Below are 12,274 nucleotides of genomic sequence, written 5' to 3'. Positions count from 1 at the left end.
TTAGAGTAGCTTAGAGTTTACTGTTTTCCATAATTTCTCTTCGTCTTGGTCCTAAATACTTGATCATATTTTTGACGTTCTGGAAAGCTTGGGCAAGTAAATGTAACTACTACATATATATATATATATATATATATATATATATATATATATATATATATATATATATATATATATATATATATTATGGGGGTCTATTCTTGTAGTAACGCTCAAAGGGCTAGAAGCAGTTGTCGCTCTCTAGCACCAGCGTGCCAGCCCTAGCAGTCAGAGCTGTGACCCCCAACCCGCGGTGCGGTGAGTCGCAACCACGGCGGGTTCGGGCCAGAGGGGACAAACACGAGTATGCTACTCGGAGGAGCGTTTATTTTCCCGAGCAATACAATGCAGCAGCAACAATACAACCGCCGTAACGAGCGAGGATGTTCCGCTCGCGTACGGGGGTGGAAAACACAAAGGGCAGAACGCACGCAAAATGTGGGGGAAGAAGGTTCCGCTCACCTCGCGTGGTTCCTCGCTCACGGCCCGCGGCGGTCAAGTCACACACGGTGGCCGGGCGATAAGGGCAGCGGTCTCCGTGGCAGATCTCTCATCCGTGCGTGTGCACGGCTCCCGCCAGAAGAACCGCGAGCCTCGGGAGAAACGCGCCTTCTTCCCGGGCTGTGGAGAGGAGGTCTCTCCGTTGTGAAAGGGGAAAGAGGGAAAGTCCCTGCAGCGGCGTCGCGGCGGGGCGAGAAAGGAAGCGGGGGCGGCGTGAGTGCCCTCCCTCGCAAACCTTCCGAACGGCGCGCGCATAGCATCGCGTGATAATTACGCGCGGCCGTTACAATGGGGCAGGGGATTCATGTGTATCCCCACATCCCCCCCTCCTTAAAACTGCCCTACGGCCAAGAAGAGACCGCGTTCACAAAAAGGGTATACCGAGTGGGGCCGGCGAAGCGCCGTTTGACTTTAAAACGAATTAAGAAAAGATTCAGCTCACAGCCAGCAGTGCCGTCGTCGAAGGCCGTGGACGCCAGGGCAGGAAGGTAGTGTAGACGACCGCCATAGACGACTGTGGAGCCCAGGGTTGAAGGGGGTCGATGACCGCAGGTCCCGTGAGTCGGCCAGGGCAGCTTTGCCGGGACGCGCGGGCGGCAGGCAGGCTCAGGGCAATTACGCACCGTGTCGTCCCGTTGCACAGCGTACAGCAGGCCCCCACTCAGCTGGATGAACCGCTTGCTCTTGGCTCGCCCTCTTTTCCTCTCGTTGGGGGGGTGACAAAGGCGCGCCGACCCATTTTCCCTCTGCCGCAGAGGACTTGCGAGGCGGGCCCAGCGGGGCACCCAGCTTCTCTTGCGGGCGAAGCCGCTGCCGCGGGGACAGGGGGACTCCAAGGCGGCCTCTCTGCTGCAGTTTTCGCCATGGTAGACACAGGCCCCGGTTTCCCCGAATTCCCGCTCGCTCGTCCCGCGGCCGACCGGAAGCTGTTCTTCTTCTGCGCAACTTGGTGGCGACAGCGGGCTCTTGGCTCCGGAATGCGGCCGCCTTCCAAACGGCCTGGCTCTCGGTGTTCGAAGCTGCCACGGTCGTTGCGGCGTCCGCTGGCTCTCCTCCGGGCACGCTGTGAAGGCTGGCCTGCGGCTGCAAAGCTGTCTTTTCTTTTTAGTTACTTTTAACGATTTACAGACATTTTTTTTTTTTTGAGCTAGTCTAACCCCGCTTGGTCTTTTCCGACGAGAAAGCGTGTGCTTGCTCCGGAAGCCGTGGTGCGAAATATGGAAGGGGTGTTCCGTCCATATTAAGCAGGAGAAATTACTCCCTGCGCGTTGGTCAGAGTTGTTTCTGCCGTGGGCGCAAGTTGTAACGAGGCGCCGGGCTCTGTTGTCGAGCCTTGCGTCTCGGTGCGGCTGCCTGCTGGCGGGGGAGGGTGTTCTCCACAGGCCACTCGTTCCCTCTGTCAAAGTAGGGTTTGAGATCACAGACATGCACTGGCCCGCCGGTCGGTCTTAGCGTCAAGTCCGCCAGCCTGTAGACGAGAGAGGAAAGTTTCTCCCGAACTACATATGGTCCCGTCCATTTCGGCGCCAGAGAAGCAGAAAACCGCTTACTGGCATCGCTCAGAACGTGACTGCGCCTCAACACCAGGTCACCCGGTTTGTAGTGAACTTCCCGGTGAGAGCGGTCATACTGCGCTTTCTGCTGGGCCCGAGCAGTGCTCAGATTCCGGCGTGCTTTGTCCAAAGCCTCCTTCATCCTCGCGCGCAGCCCGGTCGCATAGTCGGCGCGTGCCGACCAAGCAATCGGGGTGTTGCTGCGAACCTGTAGAGTAAGTTCTAACGGGTTCGGCAGCTCCCTGCCAAGGTTGAGAGCGGCAGGTGTGTACCCAGTCGAGCGGTTCACGGTCGACCTGAGAGCAAACCCAATCTCGGGGAGACAGGTGTCCCAGTCGATGTGCGTCTCCGCAAATGCAACGAGCATGTGCTTGATGTTGCGGTTCACGCGTTCCGTGGGATTCGCCTGGGCGTGGTACGTGGTTGTTCTCCTGTGCTTAATGCCAAGGGCCGCACAGGAGTCCACGAAAAGTTTGGCAGTGAAGTACGATGCATTGTCCGTTATCAACTGCCCGGGGTAGCCGAATCGTGTGAACACCTCGATCAGCTTCCCCATGATTACGCGTGCCGTCAGCTTTCGAAGTGGGAACAGTTCCACCCATTTGCTGAAATGGTCTGTGACAACGAGCAGATATTGGTTTCCACTCGGAGTCCTGGGGTAAGGTCCCATGACGTCACAAGCCGCAATTTGCCAAGGACCCTGGCTATTGATCGGCTGCATGAGCCCAGGTGGGCGTCCACCACGTGGCTTGACCCTTTGGCACACGTCGCACGAGCGGGCGTAGCGTATCGCATCCCGCTTCATGCCAGGCCAGGTAGCGAGGCGGCACAACTTGAGGTAAGTCTTAGGGCCACTCGCATGCCCAGCGATGCACGTGTCGTGAAAGTAGCGTAAAAGTGCTCCTCTCAGCGTGCGTGGAATCACCACCTTGAAGGACTCGTGTGTATCCTTCTCGGAGGGGATATATCTCAGCAGGATGCCATCGGAGTCGAGCAGATAGGAATCCATCGCGCTCACAGCATTACCAGCTGTGTTCGAGCGCCCCGCACGGACAACAATACCAGTTGCCTCCATGTGCGCCGCGGCCGCGCCGCCCGGCTCCCTGAGCCCGTCGAACACTTTTCGACAAAATGGATCCTCCCGCTGTGCCTCCAACAGCTCCCTTCTGCTGAAAACGCTCACCACTGAACTGATGCCTTCAAAGTGGTTTACGCTTTCACCCTGGGAAGGCGGGGTGTCCCTTCCCTCGGGGCGTTGTGTGAGCTGCGCGGCAGTCGCGCTGCTCTGGCTGTCGGGCGCGGCGGAATGGGCAGTGTTGTTACTTCCCAAGCCGTCAACGGGCGCGCGCGAAAGTGCGTCCGCCACCACGTTGTTCTTGCCCCTCCTGTAGCGCACGGTAAAGTCGTAACGCTGGAGGAGCAGCGCCCATCGCGCTAGGCGTCCGGACGGCTCGCCTAGGCGTCTCAGCCAAGTGAGTGCCATGTGATCAGTCTCAATCACGAAAGCGACTCCATCGACATAGTAGTCGAACTTCCGCAGAGCGAAAATAATCGCGAGACATTCTTTTTCTGTCACGGAATAGTTTCTCTCTGCGGGAGTTAATGAGCGGCTGGCGAACGCCACCGGTCTCAGGCTACCTCCGTGCTCTTGAAGCAGGACTGCTCCTAAGCCCAGGTCACAAGCGTCCGTGTGGATCACAAATTCCCTGTTCAGGTCAGGCAGCCTTAGCTCTGTGGTTTCCGCGAGCGCGCAAGTGAGATGGCGTAGTGCCGCCTCTTGCTCGGGTCCCCAATGCCACTTAACACCTTTCCTTAACAGCGCTGTTAAGGGGGCTTGCAGAGCTGCGCAATCTGGGATAAACTGTCGATAAAAGTTCGCCAGCCCCAGAAAGCGTCTTAGTCCGCCTATATCTGCCGGCGACGGGAACTGCAAAATAGCCCGCAGCTTATCTTCGCACGGCAGAAGGCGTCCTTTGTCTAGCGTAAACCCCAACAGTGTTATTCGGGTCGCCGCTATCTGGGTCTTGTTCGGGTTCAGAGTGATTCCCGCAGACCTCAGCCTTTCCAGTACATCCCTGAGATGGCGTAAGTGCTCATCAAAGGTTTCCGAATACACGACAATGTCATCCAGGTAAGCAAGAGCGTGGTGCCACCTTGCATCGCCTAGGACACGGTCCATCAGACGCTGGTACGTCGCGGGCGCGCCGACCAGGCCGAACGGCATTCGGGTAAACTGGAAAAGTCCCCTGTGACAAGTGAAGGCAGTTTTCTCTCGGTCACTGGGGGTCATCTCCACCTGAAAGTATCCTCTGCTAGCATCGAGCGTAGTGAAGTACTTCGCTCCACCAACATTGGACACTATCGAGGGAATGCTCGGAAGTGGGTATGCGTCCTTCCGTGTCACCTCGTTCAGGCGTCGATAGTCCACACAAAGGCGGGTTGTTCCATCCTTTTTGGGCACCAGCACCACTGGAAACCCCCAGGGGCTGTTTGATCGTTCCACAACGCCTGTATCGAGAAGCTCGTCCAGTGCGTTATCGAGCGCTTTCCTCTTAGCCAAGCTGACTGGCCGAGGATTGCACTTCCATGGAACAGCGTCGCCTGTCTCAATTTTGTGCCTAACCAGCGTAGTGCAGCCAGGCCGCTCCGTGAATACGGCGTCGTACTCGTTTAGGAGCAGAGACAAACGCGCTTTTTCCTCCCCCGACAAGCTGTCTGAGTTGTCCAGCAGCGGGTGGGGAGGCCTGCATGCCGCCGCGGCACAGAGTGCCACCGCAGGGGGGACAGGGGGTCGCGCGGGAGGGGAGGGGTTCCCTTCCGCGCTTTTCCTCTCGGCGCGGTCGACAGGCTGGTTGTTCAGCCGGGCCGAAGGCGTTTCGAGGCTCTTTTTCGGGCGATCGTTGCGTACGTCTGCGCGCGAAGCATCAGAAAGCGAATGTGCTCTCGACGCTTTTTGGGGTTGAACGAAAGGTTTCAGGGTGCCACATGCTCGCTCCCTATATCCTCCGTTGCAGACGTCAATAACAATGCCCGTCTTGGCGAGGAAGTCTCTACCAAGAATAATTGGAACCGATAGGCCGGGGAGGTGAGCGAAGCGCTGGCGCCTCACTCTTTTCTCCCACCGCACCACAAGCCGCGCGGCACCGCTCGCGTGCGCAGTGCCGCTGGCTAATCGGAACGTGAGGTTGCTCGCTCGCAGTCGGAGTCCGTTCCGACGGAGATGCTCACATACCTCGTCGCCAAACAGGGATGCGCTCGCTCCTGTGTCTAGCAATGCCATGAACTTACGTTGTGCCACTGTAAGCTCAATAAGCGGTACTGGCGTGTCGCTGGGTGGTTCCAAACGACAAGCCAGCGGGGCTAGGAGTTCGTGTGACTCACTGAGCACCGCTGTTGACGCCGCCGGCTGCGAAGCGTTGCTTACCGGCGGCTGCGTTCGTTTCCCGAAAGCGCGTGCTCTCGGTTCACGGGGCGACTGCACTCCCGGGCGTAGTGCCCTCGTTGGTTGCACCGGTAGCAGAGGGTATTCGGCCGTTGCCGGGCGGGGCAGTTGTCGCCTCGCGCCGGCTGACCGTTCCTCCCTGCCGGGCGAACCGTCGCAGATGCCCTTTGGTCTAGCGTCCTCGGGTCGGTATGTCGGTCCCGATTCTGCATACCTTGGCCACGCGCAGCGTGTGCTGACCGCATAGCATACGTGTACGGGTCGAGAGCTCGGTCTGACAGTTCCCAACCGTTTCTCAGTTGCCCGTCACTTAATGCAACCATTTCGGCTCCCCGGGAACGGTTTCGAAAAGTGTCTCCGTTCCAGGCGCATCGCGGCTCAAGTGCCTGCGACGCTGGCGGGGGTGGCCGATACGCGCGGGAGGCGAGTATGTCCGCCTGTATGCGCTTGGCTGCCGAGGCGAGTTCGTCCAAGTCCCTGAACGGTACGCCTCGTAGGTAGGCTGCGAAGGTAGGGTGCGCTTGTCGCGTAACACGCTCTACCTTCTCGCCGTTCGAAGCTGAGGGGTCTGCAAAACGATAGAGTTCGTCCATCGCCCTCACGTACTCAAGCAACGATTCGTCCGGATGCTGAGTACGCAGCTCCAACTCGCGCCGCAGACGACGCTCGTAATCTGCGGGCAAGAACTCCTCGCGAAACCTCGCTCGGAACTCCTCCATCGTGCGAGACCGATGGCCAGTAAGGCGGAACCAGCGGGCAGCCTGATCAGTCAGTGAGATTGGCACGACACGCGCCAGAATCTCGCCATCGGAAAGCCCTGTCGCCTGCTGGTAGGTCAGCATGCGCTCAAGGTACTCGTTGGCACTGACAAAATCATGGTAGCCACCGTAGCTGGGAAGGTCCACCCTTAGCCTCGGACTCGCCGCTGGAGCGGGTGTTTGCAGGTTGTTCTGCACGATACCCGTGAGGCTCTCTATGAGGCGCAAGGCGTTGCGCAACACAGCCTCTTGGGCCTGGCCAGGTAGTTCTGGCTGAGGGCCCAGGTGGGATGAGCAAGATTGCACGTGTCGCGCCATGCTCTCCCTACGTGGCGGCATAGCGCTTGGCGAGAAGTGCCTAGCGTCGCCGCTCGTCTGAGCCGGTGTGTCGTGTGAATCACCGCTCGGCTCAAACGATATAAGATCACAGGGGCTAGCGTCAGCCTCTGGGAACACACCTGCAGTAGTTGTTACTGCCGTGCCAAGATGTTGCTGCTGAGAAGCCGTATTGGACAACCACAGCAGGGACTGGATGTCAATCCCGCTCGCCGCCATGGCTAGTCTGTGTGTCGGCAGTCGCTCACACAGACACTCGGTTTGTCACACCTCTGGCCCCACGTTGGGCGCCAAGAATATGGGGGTCTATTCTTGTAGTAACGCTCAAAGGGCTAGAAGCAGTTGTCGCTCTCTAGCACCAGCGTGCCAGCCCTAGCAGTCAGAGCTGTGACCCCCAACCCGCGGTGCGGTGAGTCGCAACCACGGCGGGTTCGGGCCAGAGGGGACAAACACGAGTATGCTACTCGGAGGAGCGTTTATTTTCCCGAGCAATACAATGCAGCAGCAACAATACAACCGCCGTAACGAGCGAGGATGTTCCGCTCGCGTACGGGGGTGGAAAACACAAAGGGCAGAACGCACGCAAAATGTGGGGGAAGAAGGTTCCGCTCACCTCGCGTGGTTCCTCGCTCACGGCCCGCGGCGGTCAAGTCACACACGGTGGCCGGGCGATAAGGGCAGCGGTCTCCGTGGCAGATCTCTCATCCGTGCGTGTGCACGGCTCCCGCCAGAAGAACCGCGAGCCTCGGGAGAAACGCGCCTTCTTCCCGGGCTGTGGAGAGGAGGTCTCTCCGTTGTGAAAGGGGAAAGAGGGAAAGTCCCTGCAGCGGCGTCGCGGCGGGGCGAGAAAGGAAGCGGGGGCGGCGTGAGTGCCCTCCCTCGCAAACCTTCCGAACGGCGCGCGCATAGCATCGCGTGATAATTACGCGCGGCCGTTACAATGGGGCAGGGGATTCATGTGTATCCCCACAATATATATATATATATAGTCAGTCCTTGAGAAGTTCTAGTTTTTCAAGAATTTTTTATTCATACCTAAATGCACGGATTTGGTGCGAGCTTCTGATCTTTGGGAGGAGAAATGTCGTTCAGTTAGTTGGAATTTCATAACTCAAATGCGTAAAACATAGATTTCCATAAATTAATTTCTTGCACTTTCATTTGCTTATTAGGGCAATTACGGCGAGAAAATATTGTTGTCTTCAAAAACAGGAAAATTGCTCCTATTGCCGCCATCTGAGGTGCTTTAGTGCAGAGTCAGGGCCACCCTGCCTTCTTGTGGAGAGTCGCAGCTACGAACGCAACGTGACGGTTTGCATTAGAGTCCTGTTCTTACGTACTAGGGGGCAAAACATCGATGGCTAAATGCGTTGAGTTTTTGCTGGTATAGCGCGCCGTACACAGCGAGGATCTCTTGAGTGGCACAAAAAACAACACAGCGATAACTTCTGCTTCAGCGCCTCCGGGAACCGTGCGTAAGAGACGCGCATATCGGGTGAGAGAGGTTAACGGCTTCGGAAAGCATTTCATCATTTTCTTTATTTTTCATAGCACGACTGATTGGAGCTGACGCTGGTCTTCCTGTCGAATGGCAGCTCCACAGACGCTCCCTTCTTGTGTTCAGTTGCCGCGGCGTCCACTGACGAGGAGGGAGTAACTTTAGTCTGAGGACGGTGGTCGGTAGACAGCCTGTAGGAAAAATCTAAAGAATACAAATTGAGTACGACTTAACTTTCGGGGTCACAAGTTATCATTGGTTACTAAATATAATGTCAGTGGAACAAACATTCACATTTAGCGAAACTTTCATTTTGAGAGCACGAGATATTTGCATTAAAACAAGACCCATCATGTAGCGGTTAAATAATTTCTACTACATAACTACAGGTTTATGGTTTAGGGGATTTAACATCCCAAAGCGACTCAGGCTATGACGGGAACGGTAGCGAAGGGCTGCGGAAATTTCGACCACCGGGGACCTTTAACGTGCCCCTACATCGCGCAGTGAAAGGGGCTCTAGATTTTCGCCTCCATCGAAATATGACTGCCGCTGCCGGGATCGAACCCGCGTCTTTTGGGCCTGTAACCGATCGCAACAACCACTGAGCCGCCACGGCGGGCTACAGAACTACAGGAAAGATGCACACAAAGGCTCGGGAGTACGAATACTAGCAAGCGCTACAGCTTCATATCCTAGTTGTTGCATGGACCCTCTTTATTTTCAGTGGTTCATGTAGCCTTCTTAGTGTTCTTTATCGACCGGATTTGTAGTGCATTCCAGCGTTAAAACAGTTCTTGTAGTGTAACCACATTGGAACGACTCTCAAAGCAGCAAATTGTCCCGAAATTTCCTTTCTACTCGCAGGCGCTTTTGGGACGACCAAGTATTTCTTTCTGACTCTGCGCTGATTCCTGCTGAGTTTCGATAGTCTTTAAAGGCAGACACGTGTCGAAGTAGAGCAAACCATTTAGCTGTGTGTTAAGGGGGCAATAAGGACAACTGCGTTGTTATGCTCCTCAGCGCGACGTGCATCATCGGAACCTGAGAAGACAGCGAGTTCCCCTTCGAATGCACCGGCGGCGGTCAAGGGTAGACGCAAGCAACTGGGCCAGCCGCACATTCCGGCGGGCGTCGCTGCGACTCGGTTTACTCGAGAGCGGTTGTTGTGGTGCGCGTCTTGCAGTTCGTTTGGGCCGGCAGCGCTTCCCGCGAACCTTGGAGCGTCGGCGGCGTCGACTCGCGTGGCTCAAGTGGTTCGAGTGCATCTTGCTGCGGCCGTTTACACTCTTCGACGCAACGTGTGCGGCCCGGGCGTAAGGCGACGACACGCTCTCCGCGTGGCGGCGAGTGCGATCAACAATAGCTCGACGCAACGTGTGCGGCCCGGGCGTAAGGCGACGACACGCTCTCCGCGTGGCGGCGAGTGCGATCAACAATAGCTTCCGGCGGCGGGACCTCCCACGTGAGATGAGCGGCGGGTAAGGACCTCGCTCCCCGGAATGCGAATCTCGCGCGTCTCTGACACTGGCGCACGGGATGCAAGCAGCGGACTCCAAACGCTGAAGCGCATCTCTCTGCGGCCGTTTACGATCTTCGAATCAACCTACGCCGCCCGGATGTAAGGCGACGCCGTGTTCTCCACGCGGCGGCAAGTGCGATCAACAACAGCTTCCGGCGGCGGGACTCCGCGCTGGAGATGAGCGGCGGGTAACAAGAACCCCGTTTCTTGGGATGCAAGAATCGCCTGTCTTCGGCAGTGGTGCGCGGGATGCGAGCCGCGGACTCCGAACACTGCGTAGTGCGTGACGACCGCGGGAGAGTGCGAAGAGAGTCGTGATTGGTGCAGTGCGTGCGATTGCGAGGAGAAATTGTGACGAAACGTTTGGTTCCGCCCAGATGTATCAACCTCGCGCCTGATTGGCGAGGTTGCATGTTCTTTGTCTGGCCAGGCTATTTAATCGCTGGCCTTGGTGTTTTAAGGGAGATCGGGAGATCGAGATGCAATAAACGATTGAAACTGTTGGTCGGTCGTCCTAGCAGTCCTCCAAGGTGCCCGGCAGGCACACCCCAACAGACCGCCGGTCAGCGAGTTCGAGCACGGCGGGTGAGGGGAGGACCTCTTCGAAGGCCTGAAGCTCAACAGACCGTCGCCTCTTGAGACGAGCACGGCGGGTGAGAGCTGGGCAAAGGCTTCGAATTGTAACTTGCGTCCAGTACTTTCTTTTCCGAAAATCGATTGTATTGCTCTTTATAGAGAGGCAGATCGATGTCGGCGGCAAAAGACGGATTTTTTCCTGGGGTAACTGGTTTCAAAGATAAAGCAATCTTACACATTCCCCCCCCCCCCCCCCCCCTATTATACCCAAGCCCGGCTCGGTTCCGCAGCTTTAAGCCCGAGCCCGGCCCTGGCCCGCAACTTCAGGCCCGGGCCCGGCCCGGCAACACAGATCATGCCCCGGCCCAGCCCGGCCCGCGGGCAGGGCCGGGTCCGAGCTTTCGGGCCGGCCCGAAACCGTGCAGTGCACTAGGCCCAGCGGCGTCTGATTATAGAGGGTCTCGCTTCGGCCAACGTGACGTGGCAGTGCCGCGCAATTTACCTCGGAGTATAACAGAGCCTAATAGGGACAGAAGTAAATGAAGAAATGAAATGTTGTCTCCTTGTCTTTTGCGCTGTTTCCTTCACTTGACTTCATGCACCAGCACGACCGCCAAAAAGCCGTATTCAATATCAACGTCTGTAAGAAACCCAATATAAGCAGCTTCGACTTGATTTTCTGCTGTTAGTGCACGAAGCGGCGGGTGTTCTTTTGCTGTACCCGTACCGACTGCCCGTAGCCTCCTGGGTAGTGGCGCAAATAAAAAATTACGCAACAAAATGAACACTTCATTAATTTCTTCACGTTGTATTTGGGGATGAGCATTTGCCAGAGGCGTTTCAGAGAACGCGAACATTCATGCCAGAGGAAACTCCAAATCTTCTACGTGTTACACACAGCACCTAATTTTCACACCAATCCGCAGTTTCTCAATGTGGTCAGTTCAATCATGAAACTTCCAGCACGGGAGCCTTTTTATCGCATTGCTGTAGGCATGGCTGCAAGTAATTCAGTGCTTCGAGCGCTTAACAGTTTCACAAAGAACAAACAGTTTCGCAAGGAGCAAACAATTCATAAAAAACCATAAAAATACCATAAAAATTCATAAAAATACCAGCAGGATGCTTTAAGAGAGAGAGAGAAAAGGACGGAAAGGCAGGGAGGTTAACCAGGCGATGCCCAGTTGGCTACCCTACAGTTGGGGAGGAGATTCCATCAAGGTGAAGTAGATTAGTAAGAATTGAGTAATTACTCACTGATGTCCAGCCAAGCGCAGCCATACGGCTACAAAGAAAAGCTGCACAGCTTTCTAAGAAACATTGTAGTTAAAAAAATAAATCCTGAAGGATATATCAGCCATGAAGTCCTAAACCAATTCTGTCGGTTTTTTATTCGTGCGTTGGTGTAGGGTACTGCGAGACGCCGATCATAACACTTGTTTTTCAACGCAAAGCGGGATAGTTTTGCAAGAAAAGTTGGAGCTTTCGCTGGAGTCGAAACACCGGCACAGACGGGCTGCAACCCGCGAATCTCGAACGCACGCACCTCGGCGGAGAAGTTTTAACAGTGAAACATTACCATTCGATGTTACAATGACATACCCACTCAGTACCTGGAGCGATTCACATCGAGTACCTCATTTTCTAATGTGCTGCGAAATTTAATTTCGGCCATTAGCCACGGAACAGAAATCATTATTCGCTCGAACCCTTCTGAAAGAAAGCCACCTGGGTTACAGCTACGTATAGAAGAGGTTGTGAATGTAGCTCGAGAGATAACGACAGCCAAACGGGTGCAGCAGGCAATACTTTTAACCAGAGGCAGCGGATGCCACTCTGATAGTCGCCCTGACGACAAAACGAAATAGATAACAGCCCGCACGGAGGGGGCGGAAAAATGCACTTTTTCAGGCGGCGGGGCAGCGAGCGCACGTGAAGAGTGATGCCTCCGGCCGCTACCCAGTACACGCTCGTCGGCTTCAGCCCGGACCTCGACTGGAGACCTCTGAGTTTCGTCAAGACCATTCCGACGAACAGGGTGTGCAGTGC

The 12,274-nt window shown here is 55.9% G+C and overlaps 1 protein-coding gene across 1 annotated transcript; it reads right to left on the bottom strand.

Annotated features, from left to right (window-relative positions):
• Nucleotides 1–4,972: 4,972 nt before the first annotated feature.
• LOC149329567 (uncharacterized) lies at nt 4,973–6,632 on the bottom strand. The gene has a single exon (XM_089559270.1). It carries the CDS (start codon nt 6,630–6,632, stop codon nt 5,514–5,516), a length of 1,119 nt encoding a protein of 372 aa, XP_089415396.1. The 3' UTR covers nt 4,973–5,513.
• Nucleotides 6,633–12,274: the final 5,642 nt, after the last annotated feature.

Source organism: Amblyomma mixtum, chromosome 9 (assembly GCF_055824585.1).
Source record: "Amblyomma mixtum isolate Tamu chromosome 9, ASM5582458v1, whole genome shotgun sequence".
In the NCBI taxonomy this organism is placed as follows: Eukaryota; Metazoa; Arthropoda; class Arachnida; order Ixodida; family Ixodidae; genus Amblyomma; species Amblyomma mixtum.
This window is presented reverse-complemented; position numbering and strand designations above follow the sequence as displayed.

What these genes read in the sequence shown, in the direction of transcription:
- LOC149329567 (XM_089559270.1), bottom strand. Translation starts at nt 6,632, where the DNA reads ATGCCGCCACGTAGGGAGAGCATGGCGCGACACGTGCAATCTTGCTCA.